This window comes from Oryza sativa, chromosome 6 (genome assembly GCF_034140825.1).
Source record: "Oryza sativa Japonica Group chromosome 6, ASM3414082v1".
Classification (NCBI taxonomy): domain Eukaryota; kingdom Viridiplantae; phylum Streptophyta; class Magnoliopsida; order Poales; family Poaceae; genus Oryza; species Oryza sativa.
Genome location: NC_089040.1, coordinates 18098247 through 18119510, shown reverse-complemented (window position 1 = coordinate 18119510; position 21264 = coordinate 18098247). Strand labels below are relative to the sequence as shown.

General features: G+C 45.1%; 1 protein-coding gene and 1 pseudogene across 1 annotated transcript; one reads left to right on the top strand and one right to left on the bottom strand.

Annotated features, from left to right (window-relative positions):
- Positions 1-543: 543 nt before the first annotated feature.
- On the bottom strand, positions 544-13880 carry LOC4341096 (protein DETOXIFICATION 16). The gene is made up of 9 exons (XM_026026569.2): positions 13746-13880; positions 12638-12940; positions 2609-3153; positions 2404-2490; positions 2242-2298; positions 1890-2128; positions 1210-1328; positions 993-1079; positions 544-883 (listed from the first exon to the last, which is right to left on the bottom strand). The coding sequence occupies exons 2-9, from the start codon at positions 12881-12883 to the stop codon at positions 824-826; spliced, it is 1440 nt and encodes a 479-aa protein (XP_025882354.1). The 5' UTR covers positions 12884-12940; positions 13746-13880; the 3' UTR covers positions 544-823.
- Positions 13881-17271: 3391 nt separating this feature from the next.
- Positions 17272-18203, top strand: LOC136356877 (uncharacterized; annotated as a pseudogene).
- The last annotated feature ends 3061 nt before the right edge of the window (positions 18204-21264 follow it).

The following is a 21264-nucleotide window of genomic DNA, read 5'->3' as shown; positions in this document are numbered from 1 at the left end:
CATCTATTAAAAGTTACAGTATAATTACACTATAGTTACAGTAGTGTAATTATAGTGTAACTATAATGTAATTACACTACACTTACATGTCATATCAACTGAACTTACAAATATAATTTTAGTTATATATGACTGTAATTTTATATTTTAGTTTCCAAATATGAGTACAGTATAATTATAATTATATGTAATTACATTACATTGTAACTTGCATGTAACTGTACGCTTCTCGTGCTTAGTCGAGGTCACGGGATTTCTCTCATCCGTATCTAAGTAGAGTTAACATTTAATCGCTTTTGTTGTATAGTAAAAACAGAAAAAGATACGTGCAAGACATCACTTGGTCACATACATGCACTGCTTCCCTGTACGTACGTATGTATCACGTACATGCATGTCCCGAACCGCTGCCACCAACGAGGATATCACGTACGAACGGCGCGCTGCACCGTTAGAAAAATCGACAAATATTAAGAAAAAAATTTGACGACAAATTTCTAGCAAAACTGAAAAATTAAACGAAAATTCAAAGACACGTAATGATTTTTCTCTTTAAACTATGATTATGATGATAAAATCCACCTAATCAAGACTCAAGAGCCATATATTTTTTGTTAGTATAAACTCCTTTTGAAATGTCCAATATAGCGATCTATGTCCACCGCTACTCTCATCCGAGCCAAAATCACCTCCTCCCACAAACCTTTTTCCGGCTTCCGCTTCTTCTCGCTTCCAAATGGTTCACACACTGCGCCACGCTAACTCTGAAACCACACTCAGTTTGCTTGCTTTCAGACAACACTCCTGACTGAAGTGCAACCTCTCACGTCGCGAGATCGGTCGGAAGAGATGAGCTGAAAACCCTATCCTTGGCCATTTTCGCCTACACATACATAAAACATATCCAAATTATCACACGGAAGCGAAACGAAACTAAACTTCAAATGAACAAGAATCGAAATTCCTGAATACGCTTATATCGATATATATACCTCCTTTTGCCAGTCTGTGCGTGATGTGATGGCCAGGAACAGCAGGGTTTGCACCGCGACGCCGCAGATGATTCCCATCCAGAGGCCCTGTTGATCAAGTGTGCTCAAGAATCAATTTGGGTCGATCGCCACAGCAACAGTTGGTCACATGATCAAAGGAGACAAGATCTGAAATGAAAATTTGAGAAGTGATCGAAGCGGCAGCCGCAGCACGTACCAACCCGCCGGCGCGCAGGACGAAGGCCGCGAGGTAGGCTGCCGGGACGCCGACGACGTAGAACGCGCCGAGGTTGATGCATGCGCCGATCTTCTGCCACCCGCAGCCTCTCGCCACACCTACACATCCAAAGGAACATTTCCCAATCTTAATTTGTTGCATTGTTTTAGGCATGTATAATGATGTTTATTAAATGATTCTCTTCGTTGATATGTAAGTAGTTTGGTGATGTAGGAAAGAGAAGAAAAGGGAAACATCATTGCACGTATGAGTCATGACAATGGTTCAAAAGGTGGCGGGGTTACAGTTGGCCAAAAGGTCCGCAACTCGACGCTACGGCACAACCCGACCAATGGGCCCTAGTTGTATAAGGCACGGCCCAAAAAAATAAGGGACACAAAATGGACTTATTTGAAACGCCCAAAGAGAGCAAGGAGTCACAATGGACTTATTCCAAAACAAGCATGATGGGCTGGCTTTGCTTTTGGGCCAGCACGGCACGGCCCGCGCCTTATTGCATTTCTGTGGGCTGACACGACACGACACGACACAAAGAGTATGTTGAGCTGTGCCGACCCAACATGCCCTAGTCATGCCCAGGCCATGCCGTGCAGTGCCGTGCCGGGTGACACATTTGGCCATCTATATTCACAACTATTTGAATGATAATTAACGCGTACCTGAGAGAACACACTGAATCCCGTCCAGGAAGTTGGAGACGGCAAGAACCAGCATCATCTTGGCAACGTACGCGACCACCTCCTCCTCGTTGCTGTAGGCGTGGCCCCACACGTAGCGCACGCACGCCAGCACCAGCGCCATGCCCAACCCTTCCAGCGTCGCCAACAACGTCACCACGCGCACCGCGAGTCGGGCGGCCCGTGGACGGCCCGCGCCGAGCTCGTTCGACACACGCGTGCTACACAAAAAACCAAAATCAGCCAGAGAATTGTACTTTTTTTTTCTCCGGCTTCTGCACTGGATTTGTACAGATATTGGAGATTTTGGTTGAGCTTTTAATTTGTTTTTCACCTTATGGCAGCGCCGAGGCCGAAGGGGATCATGAACAGGCAGTTTGCAGTGTTGAGGCTGTCAGAAAACACAATGTATTAAGTACATATGGTTATTCAGCTAAGCGAATTCAGGAACCTGAAACTATATTGAAAATTCAGATGTGTTCTGACTGATCATTACGTGATGGATAGGACGGATGTTTCCAGCTTGGGGTTCGGAAGAAGGCCGGACAGGAGCACGAGGAGCTCAAATGACCACCATTCCAAGCTGCATTTTCATTTGCAAATCCAATATATATCATCATCACTTATTCAAAGCATAAATGAGCTTAATTAATCGATCAGAGACTGTAATTAAGCTCGATTAAGTCTCACTGATGACTGACCAGACCATGAGAGCGGAAGGGATGGCGAGCCTGAAGAAGCTTAGCGGGTCACGGAAGGCCTCCATGGAGAACCCCGTCCACGTCTTCTTGCACGACCTCGACACCCTCACGTACACCGCCAGTACGCCCACGTTGATCCAGTACGACACGGCGTTGCCGAGGGCGGCGCCACGGCTGCCCATCCCGGCGGCGTGGACCAGCGCCCAGCACACGCCCAGGTGGCACAGCGCCGCCGCGCCGGCGGCCGCCATGACCGGGACCACCATGTTCTGCGTCTGCAGGAACCGGACGTGGCACTGCAGCGGGCCGTAGGCGAACAGCGCCGGGATCATCCACCGGGCGTACGCGCCGGCCTCCGCCGCGATGTCGGCGTCCTGCCCGAACAGGAGGAGGATGTCGCCGGTGTAGTACCAGGCCACGGCGAGCGGGACGCTGACGGCGGTGAGCAGCAGCATGGCGCGCTGCTTGTAGACGCCCAGGAGATGGTACTGCCGCGCGCCGAACGCCTGGCCGCACAGGGTGTCCAACGCGCTCGCCAAGCCCAGCTGAAATGGGGGTAAAAGGTGAAGTAACAATTAACAGGTGAAATGGCCGTAAAAGATTCACTAATCTGTTGCATTTTGCCACCAGTTAATGTTGTTTGTAATCAGGAAAAGTTTTGGCAAAGGAAAACTCAAAACTGAATTATATTTACAGTTGGGATGGAGTTCTGTGGAATTGCAAAATTGAATTTTCTGTCATATATAAAACATGTCCATCGAAGTTCATCCATTTTCTGTACATGAAAACATGTCTGGGATCAGGATTAATTCCCATATATAAGAACGAGATCATTGTGGGCAACAGTATGTCGATGATAAAAGAAAAAAAAAACATTAGCTGTCCAATTTTTGTTTGTTAGCACTTAGCAGCATGTAGCTTACTCAAAAAGCAGGGGTGGACCTAGACTTTAGTCAGGACCTGGGCCAGCCCATAACGATTTTAGCCCAGACATCAAATACATGGTGAAATTAGATTGGAATAAGTTCACTTAAGGTTCCTTAATTTGTCGCCCAGTCTGATTTTCGTCCTCAGCCTAGAAAACCGGATACAATGCATCCTCCAACTTACAAAACCAGTGCAAACAAGGTCCTTGGTAGTATTTGACCCCGGTTTTAGTTGACAACATTAACTGGTGTAGATCGTTCCAACATTAACTGGTATTTGACCTCGGTTTTATTTGACACTTGCGTAGATCGTTTGACTAGATCTTTGTCCTACAGGGCATTGACGTGGTGCTTACGTGGTAGTTTGATAAAAAAAAAGCAAAATTGAAAACCAAAACATTTTAAAGAATATGTGGGGCTTATATGTCAGTCAAACAAAAATAGTGAGACCCACATGTCAGTGGGTCCCACTTCCTTTACCTTATCCTCCCAAGTCCCAACCTCTGTGTTCTCTCCACCGGCGCTCTCTCCTCTCCCCACACTGGCGAGCGCGTGCAGAGGGCAAGGCGGGTAGGCGGGTAGGCCGGCAGGGCTACCAGCGCTAGGGAAGGCAGGAGCCCCATCCTTGTGTTAACAACCAAATTTGGTAAATATCGGCATTGGGAAAGAAGATTAGATTGAAGCGAAGTCAGAGGTGGAGATCGAGTTCGGAAACAGAGCAGGGATCGACTGGAGTCCGGATCGGCTACGATAAGATCGGCTGAGTCTGAGTCGGACTAGGTAAGCCGATGTAGCAGATCCTAGCAATAAAACTTGATGTGTGATGTCGGGTTGGATTGAGGTGCTTCAAGGTGATTGCCGCACAAGGATAGAGTCCTGAGGAGGCAATTGTATCTATTAATTAGGATGTTTTATGTAATTTCCTTAGAGATATGACTGGACAAAAGTATGCCGTAAAGACTTATAGTATCTTAGAGTTTGTTAGAGATAGTAGTCGTGTCCGTTATGGACATATCTTGTAATTCTTGGGTATAAATAGACCCGAGCCCTATGTAACTTTTAACACATGTTCAATACAATCTCGGCGCATCGCCACCCCTTTACTTTAGTTTTGTTTCGATGAGTTCTTGCTTTCGGGTTGAGCTGCATTAGTTTCGATCTTCAATAAGAGGTAAAACTTGTTATGACGACTTATGTTTTCGGGATTAGTGCTTCCATCTTTATGATAGTCTGATCTCGTTTATATAATTCGCCGAGCTATCATATATCTTACATAATCTCTGGCAATACCGCTATCTAATCTACAATCGGCTAACATCTATCGGTAGAAGGCAGCCGACCAGGTTAAATAGCGACGTTGACCTAAATTATATAAGATATTTACCACTTTATGAAACTTCCAGTGGTTTGATTGTCTAGATATTGTTCTTCTTTTCATACTTAATGCTGCACCAGTTAAGTTTGATCTATTAAGTCGTGCTTAGAATATCAACCTCTAGCCTGCCTTCTGGTTGCCAATTAGGGTAGCATCGGAGTTTCAGCCGATCTTATCTGATTTAACTATATTTGCTCTATATGCTTTATTGACATGTTAAATCTGCCGATGATCTGGTTTTCCCTTTCTTGCCTGCATCGGCTGGTTCCCTGGTTAGGCCGTGAAGGAGAGTTGAAGTCTTGGGGGCATGGTAGCCGATAACAGGGGGAGATAGTCCACCTCCATTTGGAATTAGGCCTGAAGCATATTCAATATTCTTGCCATTGTTATTTTGATGAGGAGGGGAGGATACTGTTGTCTGCAAAAAGGGAGCAAAAGATTGGTCAAGTAATGAATCAGCTAACTGATTATGCAATCTAGTAATGACAAAGTTTACCTGGGGTATGACGTTAGGGAATAGATCTGTCATATACATCGTAGCCGATTGATGAAATAGATGCAGCTTCCATTCACTCCACCATCTGTCAAAATTTTTGCTTCTAAATCCTGCCAACTCGATATTTTCAATGCTGCCCAGAGGAGGTCCTGGTAGGTTGAGTAGCCGATCCATCATTAGAGTGGATGTGATTTGTCCTCGGCACTGAATCTTGTCAGCAAAAAATAAGCCGATTGGAAGTTGACCCAATCCAAGTTGGGCCGAGCTCATTGGGTAATAGAACTCGTAGGAGACTTGGATGTTTCTCCCTTGATGAATGCCGACAGGAAGGATGCATGGGCTGATTGCGGCTATAAGAACTTCTTTGGATTTTTGGAATTTCTCATGATTAATATCTTCAAATCTAAAGTCTAATGGAAGTTCAAGGTCTGCTGAGTCTTCATAAGGAAACCAGATTCGTGCATCTTTCTTAAAACCTTCGTAGAAGCTGCAGAACCAGTCCTTGAGCAGCTCGGCCGACAGCTTTGCTCCAGCATCAGTTGGTGTGGATGCATATTCTCCATATGACATGCATCTGCGATGGGTGCGCTCTTCTCCGTCATCTTCCGCAATCGGCTCTGGCAGTGGGAATTCAGCTTCTGTTACAGAGGGCCGATTGACAACCTTCATGACTATCAGGTTTAACCAAGTTTGCAGCAGCCACCATGGTCCACCTGCTCCAACTACTGAGCCGACGGCTATTTTAGCCGATGCATTGTTCAACATTTGATACATATAGCCGAGAAGGATTTTTCCCAAAGGGAATTCTTTCTTTGATTCTAGGGCTTCGGCTACAAACTGCCAGTTGGTTGTAGGGCCACAGCTGGATCCACAGAAGAGGAACTTTTCCAGCCACATGAGCAAGAAAGCTACATGCTCTCGAGGGGTAACGGATCCTTGGCCCATATATGCCGCCACTTAGCCAGACCAGCCACCTATGCTTTTGATCTTGAAGTCAAATTGGTTCTTGGTGTTCATACTCATGGGGTTAGCCAATGAAGTCACATCTAATCTAGTAATCATGGTGATGTCGATTAAAGTTGGAGTCATCGGCCCTTGGTTGAATAAGAAAGCATTGATGGTATTCGACCAGAAGTAGGTGGCGGTAGCCATCAGAGGTTCATCCTTAGCAGAATTGGCTATGGTGAGAGCAAGTGCTTGGCCGATTCCAGTCTCATCCCAGTGAACTTTCTTACTAGCCGATACGCGTTGGTACCAGGTGGTCCAGCTCTTATCAGGTGTGGATTTTTCGAGAGATGGCCAAGACTTAAAGGTATTCTTCCAGTGACCCAGGTTAGGGTTGGCTAGCCTGAAGGGGATCCGGTTGGTTTCACCAATGATGAAATCAGTGGGGTCGAGATTGCCGATTGGGCCGAGAAAATAGTGGTTTTTGTGCGAAAGGCTGGGAATCGTGACTTGGTTGGAGAGATGCTACAAATCCAAGACAACTGAGAGAAAGAGAGCGATGTAAGATAGGAGAAAATCGATCTGCTGCTAAGAAAGGGGATCTAGCCGATGGGGACTTACCTCAGCATACTTGGCTGATGGCGCATCAGATGGATTGGTGGAAGACGACATCGCTGCAGGCGGAGGTCTCGCAGGAGATGAAGTCGCCCGGGAGTCGCTTTTGCGTCGGAGGAATCGCCGGAGAGAGAGAGAGGATAAAGTTTCGCTTGAGCGGTGAAAACGGAAGTCACGGTGTGAGATTTCTCGAGGGTGACGGTTAGTATTTAAAGCACGGCAATAACGGTCGGAAAACGACAAAGTGCGAAACTTGCTCGGAGTCGATTTACAGCAAATCCGAAACATTACCAATTGTTCCGGACTTGGGGGGCATGTGTTAACAACCAAATTTGGTAATATCGGCATTGGGAAAGAAGATTAGATTGAAGCGAAGTCGGAGGCGGAGATCGAGTTCGGAAACAGAGCAGAGATCGGCTGGAGTCCGGATCGGCTATGATAAGATCGGCCGAGTCTGAGTCGGATTAGGTAAGCCGATGTAGCCGATCCTAGCAATACAACTTGATGTGTGATGTCGGGTTGGATTGAGGTGCTTCAAGGTGATTGCCGTACATGGATAGAGTCCTGAGGAGGCAATTGTATCTATTAATTAGGATGTTTTATATAATTTCCTTAGAGATATGATTGGGCAAAAGTCTGCCGCAAAGACTTATAGTATCTTAGAGTTTGTTAGAGATAGTAGTCGTGTCCGTTATGGACATATCTTGTAATTCTCGGGTATAAATAGACCCGAGCCCTATGTAACTTTTAACACATGTTCAATACAATCTCGGCGCATCGCCACCCTTTTACTTTAGTTTTGTTTCGACGAGTTCTTGCTTTCGGGTTGAATAGCGACGTTGACCTAAATTATATAAGATATTTACCACTTTATGAAACTTCCAGTGGTTTGATTGTCTAGATATTGTTCTTCTTTTTATACTTAATGCTGCATCAGTTAAGTTTGATCTATTAAGTCGTGCTTAGAATATCAACCTCTAGCCTGTCTTCTGGTTGCCGATTAGGGTAGCATCGGAGTTTCAGCCGATCTTATCTGATTTAACTATATTTGCTCTATATGCTTTATTGACATGTTAAATCTGCCCTTTATGCCAAGATATTGCTGTATTTGAATATATTAGGCTTTTGCTTGATATTCTATACCTGTTTTAATATCCTGATATAAAGTAGTATCGGAGTATTAGCCGATACATGCTAGATCTATCTGATCGGCTATGCTGTAAACATATATAGTCTTGTTATTAATATATATATTTCGGTCTAAGTGATTTATACTGTCTCGGCATGGCGACCGATCTATCCCAATCACTTGATTTAAGTATATATCGATATAAGGAGCATATATCGTTAATATCTACAGCCGATCGAGTAGATTTAGTTCTTTCTTACTTATTCAAGATTGCCGATCGATACACATATGACATCGGCTCAAAGATAAATGATATGTCATCGGCTCTTTGCCGATCGGCTATCATTTATAGATTTAACCGCGATTTCTTTGCTTCTACTTCTTGTTGGTTACAGGATCAAATCAACTGGCACGCTAGCACACTCGAAGGCGAGCTTTGGACCTGCACTGGAGTTAAGCAGATCTCCCAGGCCTCGTATTTTCTGTCAACACCTTGCCGGCGGCGTCCCCGCGTCTCCACTTGTGCGGCTGCCACCTTGCTGTCGATGCCACGTCTTTCCTCATCCAGATCCGGTCCGCCTCGCCGGCGATGGGCAAAGATCCGACGGGCTCCCGCCGCTAGCGGTGTGACGCCAGCGAAGATCACTACTAGCTCTCCTCCTCCACCGCTGGCGGCGGAGACGACCACTTCGACCGCCTCCTCGACCCGCTCCTGCTCGTCATCTTCAACTTTCCTATCCCAAATCACACACATCGTGCTCGTCGGCATCATCAAGCCCATCTAGGCGCTCGTCCTGATACTCTTCCCCGCCAACTCCACCTCCATCCTCGCGGCATCTGTACCCTCCTACCCCTCCTCGTCATCGTCCTCCTTCTCTTCGCTGCTGCTCCCCAGTGACATGTCGCTCCACTCACCCTTAGAGGTGCTCCCGCCATTGACCTCTCTCCACAGGCTCCATCCGTGCTGCCCGAATCTCCTTTGCACCCCATCGCTGCCTCTCCCATCGTTTCTTCTCCTGTGTAAGGGGAGAGAGAGAACAGGGGAGAGGAGGTGGTGGTCCGCCGCTACTTCACCCGCTGTTGAGCCCCACCTGCCTGCCCTGTCCATCGCCGCTCCGCTTGCCTGCTTCGTGCGCCGCCTCTTCGCCTGCCGTTGCTCTGCCTGCTTTGTCTATGAGTGAGGAGTGAGGATGACATGGGGACCCATGTGGGCCTCACCTTTTTTAATTATTTTGTACGTGTAGCTGACATGTGGGCCCATGGTTTGAATTATTTTTCCGATTCGAATTGCCACGTAAAAGCCACGTCAATGCCACGTGGGATGAAAACCTAGTCAAATCAACCTTGTAGGCGCCACGTCAACCAAAACTGCCTTCCAAACCGCTGAGGGACCACGTTTGCACCAATTTTGACAGTTTAGGGACCGGTTGTATTAGTTTTTGGGTTCAAGGGCAAAATTCGGATTGAGTGTAAAGTTAAGGGATCTCAAATAAACTTATTCCGATTGGAATAGCTTCAATGGGCCTCCACCTCCAAGCCCAGGGCCACAGCCTGGGTGGCCCGTGGCATGGGTCCGCCCCTTAGCTTAGGAAACTGTCCTTATATAAAATTGGTAATCAGGATGTGTTTGGACGGAGGAATGGGACTAGCCTATTTTTGATAGATAGGTTGTACTAGAATAGTTCCATCCAACTATTTGGTTGAATGGTTATAATCTCAAAGCAACTCCAAAAGAGTTACTACTGGGCTCTATGTATGCCAAAATTTGCCAAACGCTGGAAAAAATACCCTCCAAGACACAAGGAGAAATGCTATCCGGATGGCCAAGACATTCGGCAGGCCAAAGCAACTCCCAGGGTGCAAAATCTGGTTAGCCTATTACGGATGGCCAAAAATTGGACCAACCCTCTCTCTTTCTCCCATGATCTTTTCCCATCTAGCTTCTCTCCCGCTCGCCTCCCGCATACACACTTGCACGGTGTCTCCAGCATGGCGGAGCTATGCCCCTCCATGGCTTCATCTGGCACTGACCAAGGTACTTTCATCCCTCGCTCCTCTTTCTCATCGACACCCCGATCCAAACATTCATCCATTCGCCAAGGACTGTTGTCCTCCTCCCTTCCCCAATATATTGAATTGTCGACTTGATCTTGGTGACACCGGCAAGGAGCAGCTCTATATGTGCACCAAGCTCCATAGGCGTCCACATGACCACACTATATTTAGAGCACCACTGCTAGCTGGAGGTAACTCTAGTAGGCAGGCAAAGCTGAGGTCGACGGGGCCAGTGTGCAACCTCGATCTAGATCTCGATGAGCCATTTGTACTAACTCATTGCCTACGCCCTACCATCAAGCTCCGGAATGCTCCTCCTCTATGCCCGCCGCCATGGTCAATGGTGTTGAGTTGTGGCGAGAGACAAAAAGAAAACAAGAGAGCAAGAAGGAGAAGAGGAGGGCAAAAAGGTTGTTGGAGCACCAGAAAATATGAAGAGAATTTTTTTTTTGGCTATCTAGCCAAATGGGCAAGTGGAGAGCAAAATTTAGAGACGCTCTCGATGATGCTCTTAGTTAACTAAATTACACGCACTTAATTTCTTGTTAGTATTAGTATTATTTAGTCATGTGGTGATCAACCATATGAACAACAATTACAATACTAATTATCACATATATGCACATATAAACCTTACACTAATTAATATACTCCAATCCACGCATGCATAAAAAGGAAATCTGTTGGCTCTTGACTTTACACGACAATCAAACATGAATATTTTTGTTTTGGTAATCTGATGATCAATTGTGAATAGAGGGAGGGAGTATTAACTAATTAACCATAAAAACGTGCTAAATATCACTGATCAAAACTAAATTCATCGTTGTTACTCTCCTGTTCCTTGTCATTAATTAGTTGTACAGTTTCTAGCAAATTTCTCTGAACGATGTCATCGTCCTAAACCTAGGAGGAGCTAGGAACTTTCCCCTTGGTAGGACGAGTCCATCTCGATCTCACCCCCACCAACCAAACACTAGGAAGTAGTCTTTCCTCCCTGTCCAAGCGTCTTTCCTCCCTGTCCAGCACTTGTTTAGGACGTCCCCGTCTCTTTCTTCCATGTCCTAGCATCCAAACACTACTTCATTTTAGAATCTACTCCCTTTGTCCTAGAACAACGAACGATTGTCCAGATTCGTTATACTAGGAGTGGTCACATCCCGTCCTAGCTAGTTTGGTTTTTTTTTTGTACGGAGGGAGTATAACTGGTGCCTATTGATTACAGATAAAACTACTAAAATCCACACTGCTAGTATGGTAGATTGGCATGTAATTGTGTGCCTAAACCAATAGTAAATATAGTACCACGTATGTATGCAGCACGGTCAAGAACTCAAGATCTTGATTTGAGGATATTGCTTGAACGTGGTCAGGCATAGCCTTTGGTTTTGTATCATGCAATTGTTTATTCCTTAATGAGAGTATTAAGAAAAAAAGGTTCAGGAACCTAACACATGGAATACAGTATGATAATCTCTGATGTTGACGGAGAGAAATACAGTGTACTGTAAGAAAAATTGTTTATTCCTTTGGTGTGATTGCTAGGAAAAGATCTAACGCGACAGTAGGTACGTACCACATGGCCCTAAAAGCAGGATATGCCAGCCTATTTTTACCATTATACAAATAAATTACCCCTACCACCGTAAAAGTTATAATACAACTAAACACATATAAACGCTTCTGTTTAATTAATCCTTCTGTCGAATAGAATTATTTTTTTCTTAACAGGGTACGGTAGAGATATTTGACATTGTTAACTTTTTATTTTACTGAAAGACAATGTTAATATTTGGCACTTCTTGATATGTAAATATATTACTTCACGAGCAATTTTAGTTATCTACTGAGAAATACCACATTTTTTCATGTAATTTGTGTTACTTTCTGATATATAATACTAAGAAGGTAGCAAAAAAAGTACAATAGTTAAAAGCACAATATCTCTCAGTATCTCCTCTCGGCATCTATATATGTAAGTACCAAAAAAATTTCCTCGCTTAAATATATATAATTAAAAAAAAGCATAATATCTCTCAGTCTCTCTTTTAAGTACCTTAAAAAAAATCTCATTGCTTAATAACTCAATATCAGGAAAACACATCATCTAGTAATTAATTAATTAATTCCAAGAACTGTAACAAAAAAGTCAAGTACAATCTTCTAAAAAAAATCTCATCGCCTAAATAATAAAAAACATAATATCTCTCAGCATCTCCTCTCGGTTTCTCTTTAAGTAAAAAAAAAATCATCGCTTAATAACTCAATATCAGGAAAACACACCGTTCAAAAAAAAAAACCGTTAAAAAAATATCAGGAAAACACAACATCTATGAATTAATACCAAGAACCATTGTAATAAAAAAAATCAAGTACAGAACTGTAACAAAAGAAATCAAATAGTACAAAAATCTTTGTCTGGGCAATGCATGGATGACAAACTAACACTGCAAAATTGAGCCATTGCACAAAAGAGTGTTACACGTACCAGGAGGCTGAAGCCGGTGACGGCGGCGAAGGAGCTGGCCATGGAGGCGCCGGCGAGGGGGAGCTCGCCGAGGTGGCCGACGAACATCACGGAGATCATCTGGATCAGGTTCTGCAGCAGGCTGCCGGCGATGAGCGGCCCGGCCAGCCGCAGCTGCCGCTTCACCTCATCGCTCGCTGTGATCTCCTCCTCCTTGCAACTCTCCGGGAGCAGCAAGGCTTCCTCCAGGCAGCTGGCCTTCTCCATGTTGGCTTCCTCCTCTCCCGTTTTGGTCTCTAGGCGATCGATCTATCTTTCTACATGCTGACATGCAAGTGTAAATTAATGGCCCACGCACACATAAACTGACAAATACTCCAATAAAACACATACAGAGAGAGAACAGAGAAGGCTCCAACAGTACAACCTCCAAGGCAACTTACTATACAAGCCCTTACATGTTGCTCCTAAATTTACCACATAGGATTATATGATGAGGTGGAGGAGAGAAGTTACGAGAGAGAGAATGAGCTATCCCTTATATATGCAAGGGGCAACCTCCACACAATCTCTAAAAAAAGTATAAGATAACGTGAGAGTAAACTAATATTGGGGTTTGAGTATTAGCTGTGATATGTTGTACTTGTTACCTCTTAATTAATGAGAATATGACATGACTTAAATTAGATGTGGCATTCACATCCACTGTAAAACTTGCCCTTAACCAGTGGAGTACTGAACCCAATGAAGCTTAGGGCAAAAGTGATCTATCAATGGGATCCACATAAATAGAATTTAACTATAGCAATCCCTACCATGTATATAAATGCAATGTATAGAATTTAACTATAGTTTTTCTTTTTTTTCTTTTTTCCTTCTCATTGTGTGAATAATGTGAATAATTGTTTGTTGATTTGATCCGTGATTTGAGAATGATGTGTAAATGATCTGTGATTTGTTGTAGTGGATGATTTGGGATGTTGATATATTGGGTTGTTGCTGTAGATAATTTGGGATGTTGAGACGTGTGAACGATCTATGATGTGTGATATGTGATTTGTGATTTATTATTTTTTAATAATTTGGAGATATTGGGCGTGAGAAAAGAAAAAAAAAGGAAAAAAAAAACCTTTAGGTGGCCGACGTTCCGCTTGCAGCAGCGCACCGGAGGCAAGCGGCTGATCCCATCGTCGAGCTTCGTCTTCACTCTTCACCCTCTCCTAGCTAGCTCCCGCACCACTACTGGCGCCGGCCACTGATCCCATCGTCAATGCAACGTACGTCCTTCCTCCGCGCTCACTAGCTGCGGGAGGCAGGCTGCTTCACAATGTGGAGCGCGTGGGGGGCAAGGGACGTACGGGAGCCTAGCTAATATGTCTCCCTAGCTGAGGCAAACCCCTCGCGCCACGCGAACGCTTTCGTAAGCCCAGGAACTCTCGATCTTCCGTTTCTCTCTTTGTTGCAAATTAACCACACGCATGACAGGTCACTTTCGGTTTGCATGCAAAAACAGCAGCCGTACGTTGGAATTTTGATATTTTCCAAACCTTTTGCTTGGCTTGGATGTAAAAAAAGTTCACTTACTTTCGATAGTGATGTGCATTCTAGAATAATCAGCAAGCAGATTTAGTTTGGGTGTTGAAAGACAGTTCACAATAAACTTTACACCAAACACTACTACAGAGAAATTGATAGTCGGTGCTGACTGGGAACTGGCCATACGTGCCAGATTTTCCAACCAGCACCCCGTAAGCGGTACTTTTGAGTAGGACCTTTTAGTTCTAGGAATAAAAAAAAATAGCTGGCTCGATGCATCGCTTCATATCAAACCAATACATCGGTTCATATCGAGTCGATGCATTGAGCAACGCTGAAACCTCGTTCAGTCCGTCCGAGCCCAATTTCTCAAATAGTTCGCAATCAATCACAAATTGTTTCTCAACATCAAAATCACATAATGAATCACAAATGATCATCTACAACCCAAGAACTAGCTATCCACCACAACATCGAAGGGAAAACCAATATAAACCAGGAAGATTGGGGGAAACCAATAAATTAACAAAGGAATCCAAAACCCTCTTGCTAGGGCCTGGGAGGGAGCCGCGACACTGGTGATGGCCACCTTCATCATCGTGGCATGTGGATATGGCTGTCGGTGCCTCCGCCATCATCGTGGTGGTCCCCCAGCAGCCGCATAAATCGGGTCGCCCTCGACCTCACGGCCTGATCCTGCCCCGAGTTTGCCGTAGCCAGTGATCCATGGCGAGGTGGAGGCCAAGGGAGCGATGGAGAGGCTACGATGTCGAAGAGGAAAGTGGAGGAGGGCACCCTCAAGTTCGTGGTCGAGCTGGCCGCCTCCAAGCTCGTGGAAGCCAAATCGAGCTGCTCCCCAGCTCGTGGCAATGAATCCGCCATCCTGGAGATGGAGGCGTTGGATGCAGCGGAGAAGAGTAGGGGCGCACAGGGCCGCGGCTAAGAGGAGGAGAGGCGCACACGCTGTGGCGGTGGAGAAGAGGAGAGGAATGGCACACGTCATGATTGTGGCTGAGGGAGGAGTTCAAGAGAGCAGACAAGAGTTGTTAAGGGCAAATGTGACTTCGATTTGAGGAATAAAAAAAACTCGAGGTAGACTCGGTTCGCCTGCTCAATTTTCTCTGAGCTGTCGGTTTCTAAGAAAAAGTGGCACCTTTAATTTATTATTGGTGTCGGATTTTTAAAAAACCGGTATCACTATTGGTGTCCGTTATTCTCTATAACCAACACCTATAGTTGCTTTAAGGTGTATATCTTTTCATCCTGTGGAGGTAGAAAAAGATCAATAGGTTTATAGAATGGCTTTCAGAAAAACTACCTAACATGGTACTGTTAGATAGATCTCCCTCCCCTTGAGCCCAACGGCTCAAGGGGACCTTGACCTGCGCCCTGATCGGGGGCGCCCAGCCCAATGGCTGGTGGGCCCCCGTCACACTGTGCCATATAAAGAGGGGTGGAGGACGGGACGACACAAGACACAAGGTTCGTCACCGCCGCTGCTCTACCCCACAAACCCTAACCGATCGAGGGGGCACAGCTAGTGACGGGAAGTCCACCGCCGCGCCACGCCTCGTCGTCGACACCGTCGCTGCCGCAACCGTATCACCGCCATCGGCACCGAGCACACCGTCGCCGCCGTCCACGTCAAGCGCGTGACGACAACGACGATGGCCGGCCGGACTTCCTCCTCCTCAACAACGACTGGTCACATCCCTAAACCCTCTCACTCCCTCTTGTTTATTCATCCATTGTTGTTCATCTATCCAAAGTGTTCTACCCGACTAGATCTAAACCTAGGTGATCCAATAGACAACCCTAACAATGGTATCAGAGCAATCCTAGCGTTTAGATTGGTTCGGGGATAGACATCCACAGAGAAGAAAGAAATCCAAAGAAGAAAAGCAAAGAAAAGTAAACGATCCAACGGATCGAAAAGAAAAACCCTAACCCTAGAACCTTACCTCGTCGCCGACCGTCGTCGACGCCGGCAAAGGGGGAAGGTGGGGAGGGCAAAGGGCACCGCCAAGGAGCTCCTCGATGGCAGCGCATGCACCCGCGGGTGCACGCGCGCGCCGGCTGGGGGCCCGCGGCGGCGCCGCCATCTCCTTCGGCCGTCGGTCTCCTCACTTCACTCGGTGGAGGGGTGAGACGGTGGGGGAGAAGAGAAAAGAGACTCACCGCCACCGCCGGCTGTCGCCGACGCGCGCGAAAGTCAACCGCTGCCGGACGTCCTCACGCCGGCGCTGAAAGAGAGAAAGGAGGGGGCGCCGCGGCACAGCCGCTCGACGGCGGCGCACTCACTCTCGAGTGAGTGCGCGCACCGGCGAGGGGGAGTGCGACGGCGCCGCCGTGCCGTCGTGCCGCCGGGCCGTGCTGCCGCCGCGCCATGGCTAGGGTTTTCGGCCGAAAGAAGAGAAGAGTGGCTAGGGTTCGGCCGGCGGCTGGGGGCTCGTGTTTTGCTCTCCCGATCTCCCCGCTCGGCCGTCCGATCAAAACCCTAGCGATCGGACGGCCGACGGCGGCCAGACCGAAATCAGCCCATGTGGGAGCGCACGGCGAGCCACTTTCCTGGCCCAGGCCCAGGTTGCGGCCTGGGGAAGGGGGAGGGGGCGCCCGCCCGCGCGCAAGGTGGCCGTGGGCCGACCAGCAAAGGCCGAAAAAGTTCATTTTAGGTCCCTCGGGGCCGAATCAAAAGAAAGGAAGTTCATTTTAAGTCCCTGTTTCAGAAGCATTTACAATTATAGTTATTAAATGTGTTTATTTCTAAGCAATTTGAACCAACGTGAAAATTGTTTAGATAACAGATAAATGTGAGAAATGCTTCTGAACATGTATTTTGTATATTTTCATGCAAATTACAATAGAATTTTGAATTGTTTTTACATGTTTTACCTCTGTTTAAATTTGAACCAACGGGAGAATTTTCACAGAGAGTAAATAACAGAGTTTTGTTACTGTTCATATGAATTGTATATAGATCTTCCGCTGCAAATAGATGAAATTGATGAAAATTAGTGTTTCTAAAATTAAATTTTGAACCAACGGGAGAATTTGATTTTAGGAACATTAATTATGTGCTATGATGTTGTAATTTTCTGACCAACGTTGATAATTGCAATGTTATAGTTATGGCTCTATGTGTTATGTCTATTTTCTGCCCAACGGTGATGTAGACTTAACACATAATATTTTTAATGTTAATTTTGTTCTCACAATACATGATTATCTCATGTGGCTACTCCTTGATGGGGTACATTAAAGATATTCCAACCCTGAAAGGAGATAACTACGAAGAATGGAAAAGAGAACTTGACCTTGCTTTTATCTTGGGAGAGGTGGACTGGGTGTTGACTACCCCATGTCCTATAGAACCTGTTGAACTTTTCAGAGGTGAAAATGAGTCAGATGCTGAATGGCAAAAGAGAGAGAGGGACAATGTTTCCCTCATCTTGTCGTATGACATTGAGCATGCGAAATGGTCCTTAGCCAACAAGAACTGTTTGACTGCTGTAAAGAACACGATTGAGCCAACCATATTGGGCTCAATCCTAGAGTATGACACCGTCTCTATGTACCTCGAAAGTATAAAGAGCCAGTTTACTGGTTCTTCAAAGTTTTATGTGACACAGGTGATAAAGCAGCTTGTGACAGAGAGGTACCATGGAGGTGGTGTAAAAGACCACATTCTTAGGATGAGCAACATAGCTTCCAAGTTGAAGCAAAAGGATTTGGGCATCTCAGATGATTTTCTGGTCCATCTGGTTATATCTTCATTGCCAAAGAGCTTTGACAACTTTACTACAAAATAAGTTCAGAGAAATGGAATCTTGAAGAGCTCATCTCTAATTGTGTGCAAGAGGAGGAAAGACTCAAAGAGACCAATGGTGGCTCCATTAACCTTGTTAAAGATAACAAGGAAAAGAGCCAGAAGTCACCCTCCTCAAAAGCTAAACAGCCTCAGCATCTGCCTCAGCAACAACAATTCACAGTTAAGACAGGTTCAGTGTCTCCACTGCAAGAAGACAGGGCATTGCAAGAAAGTTCGTCCTGACTTCCTGACAGTGATCATGGCAAAGAAAGGTGAGAACATTATTACATTTGTAAATGAATCTCATTATGATTGGTTATTCTAGATCCACATGGTGGATTGATTCTGGAGCAACTATTCATGTGTGTAATTGTTTAAAGGGATTCCGTTCATTGAGGACTATGCAAAGAAGCAAAAGATCCATTAGAGTTGCCAATGGAGTTGAAGCAAAAGTTGAAGCTGTTGGAGATCTTCGCCTAGAGCTCGCGAATGGCTTCACACTTTTACTTTGAGATGTTTTTATGTCTCTTCTTTGCAAAGAAACTTAATAAGTGTATCCAAATTGGATTTTGGTAGATATGATTGCCATTTTGGAAATGGCAAATGTGAACTATGGTATAATAATGCATGTATTGGTCTTGCTGTGTTGCAAGATCAGCTTTATTTGTTATCTCTTTCTGAGAATGTGAATGTTGTGTCCTCCTTGACAAAAGAAAAGAAATTTTGGCACTGTCGTTTAGGCCATATTTCGAGGGGGAGAATTGAGAGACTGGTTAAGATTGTAATTCTTCCTCCATTGGAGTTCTCAGTTTTAGAACAATGCATAGAATGCATCGGTGCCCAAAACACCGTATGAGCTATGGATCCTCTGTGTGTGGGGGAGTCTTGCAAAGGATAAAGTATTTAACCCAAATCTTGGGAAATTGGATCCCAAAACAGTAAGCTGCCATTTTATTGGCTATTCTGAAAGATCAAAGGGTTATCATTTCTACTATCCAAACAGTTGTGCAAAGTTTGTAGAAACGAAACATGCCGTCTTCTTGGAAGACGAAATGATTAGGGGAGCTCGGTAGTTCAAGAAATTGATCTTGAGGAGAGGCGGGTGTCTGTACCCGCTCCGTCGACTCAGGAACCTTTCTTCTCTTTACCTGCTGATGTTTTGCTTGCAATGCATGACGTTGCGGTACCAACACATGTTGTTATCTCTCCTGTGGCAACAATGAATGAAAGTGAGGAACCTGTTCTACAAGATTCAACAGAAATTATTGCCACATCAAAGGAGGAGCTGCACCAGCTTCAAACATATAATGTGCCAGAATAGGAGGCCCCTAGAAGGCCTGGAAGAGTAGCATATGGAGGATGATCCCACCTCATATGAAGAGGCCATGAGAAGCGATCGCTCATCTGAATGGTTGGAAGCCATGAAAGATGAAATGAAATCAATGAAATTAAATGATGTCTGGGATTTAGAAGAAATTCCTAAAGGAGCCAAAATAGTAGGCTGTAAATGGGTCTACAAAACCAAATATGACTCCAGAGGGAATATAGAAAAGTTTAAAGCGCGACTTGTGGCAAAAGGCTTCACGCAAAAAGAAGGGATTGATTACAATGAGACTTTTCTCCAGTCTCTTGTAAAGATTCCTTCATGATTATAATGGCACTAGTGGCACCTTATGATTTGGAATTACATCAGATGGATGTAAAAACGGAATTTCTTAATGGTGATTTGAAGAAAAAAGTATACATGGCACAACCGAAAGGTTTCGTCATGAAAGGAAATGAAAATATGGGATGCCGTCTAAAGAGATCCATTTATGGATTAAAGCAAAGCTTTGAGACAGTGCTACTTGAAGTTTGATGGAACAATAAAGAAATTTGGGTTTTCAAGAGAATATCGAGGACAACTGTATTGATTCAAAGTTAAAAATGGGAGATTCATTTTCCTAATTCTATATGTAGATGACATTCTACTGGCTAGTAGTGATGTCAATCTACTGCAGGAAACAAAGAAATTCTTGTCCTCAAACTTTGACATAAAAGACCTCGGTGAGACTTCATATGTTTTGGGCATAGAGATTCACCGAGATAGAACGAAGTATGCATTGGGATTTTCTCAAAAGGCATATATAGAAAAGGTGTTGAAGAAATTCAACGTGTACAGATGCAGTGCTACACCTGCTCCTATAGTGAAAGGCGAAAAGTATGGGGCATCGCAATGTCCTAGAAATCAGTATGAGCTCAATGAAATAAAAACAAAGCCAAATGCGTCAGCTGTAGGAAGCCTACAGTACGCGCAAGTGTGCAGACGACCTGACTTGGCATTTGTTACCGGGTTACTTGGCAGATTTCAAAGTAATCCAGGCCTAGAGCACTGGAATTGGTATAGAAAGTCTTGCGTCATTTGCAAGGAACAAAATGCCTCATGCTGTCTTACAGAAAATCAGAATCGCTCCAAATAGTGGGGTATTAAGATTCTGACTTTGCAAAAGATAATACAGAGTCAACATCGGGATACATGTTCACCCTAGCAGTAGGAGCTATTTCATGGAAAAGCTCAAAACAGATCATCACTGCAGGGTCTACTATGTATACTGAGTTTATAGCATGCTATGAGGCAACGGGGCAGGTGAACTGGCTAAAGAAGTTCATACCCGGTTTTAAAGGTGGTTGACAGTATTGAGAAACCACTAAAGTTATACTGCAATAGAGAACCCACAATAATGTATTCTCACAACAATCAGTCAAGTGGTGCTGCCAAACATATTGACATAAAATACTATGTTGTGAAAGACAAATTCCGGGATCAAACAATCAGTCTCGAGCACATTAGAACAGAAAGAATGCTCGCGGATCCGCTCATGAAAGGCCTACCTCCCAACATGTTCAAGGAACATGTAGCATGCATGGGTTTAAGGGAAGCCTTATGAATCCTGGACTATAGGGCCCAAAAGTTAATGTTTCTGAGGAGAGATGTGTATAGTGGCTGTCGAATCCATCGGTAATTAACCGTGACGATGAAACATGCTCTATATGTAAATCTGTGATGGAATAGAAAAAGCTAAAAGAAATAGTGAGATCAAGGGGGAGAATGTTAGATAGATCTCCCTCCCCTTGAGCCCAACGGCTCAAGGGGACCTTGACCTGCGCCCTGATCGGGGGCGCCCAGCCCAATGGACGGTGGGCCCCCGTCACACTGTGCCATATAAAGAGGGGTGGAGGACGGGATGGCACAAGACACAAGGTTCGTCGCCGCCGCCGCTCCACCCCACAAACCCTAACCGATCGAGGGGGCGCAGCCAGTGAC

What these genes read in the sequence shown, in the direction of transcription:
- LOC4341096 (XM_026026569.2), bottom strand. Translation starts at nt 12,883, where the DNA reads ATGGAGAAGGCCAGCTGCCTGGAGGAAGCCTTGCTGCTCCCGGAGAGT. An exon ending in GATTCAGTGTGTTCTCTCAG is followed by an intron (nt 1,329 to 1,889) that starts GTACGCGTTAAT and finishes TTGGATGTGTAG; the next exon opens with GTGTGGCGAGAGGCTGCGGG. An exon ending in GCACAGACTGGCAAAAGGAG is followed by an intron (nt 884 to 992) that starts GTATATATATCG and finishes ATGTATGTGTAG; the next exon opens with GCGAAAATGGCCAAGGATAG.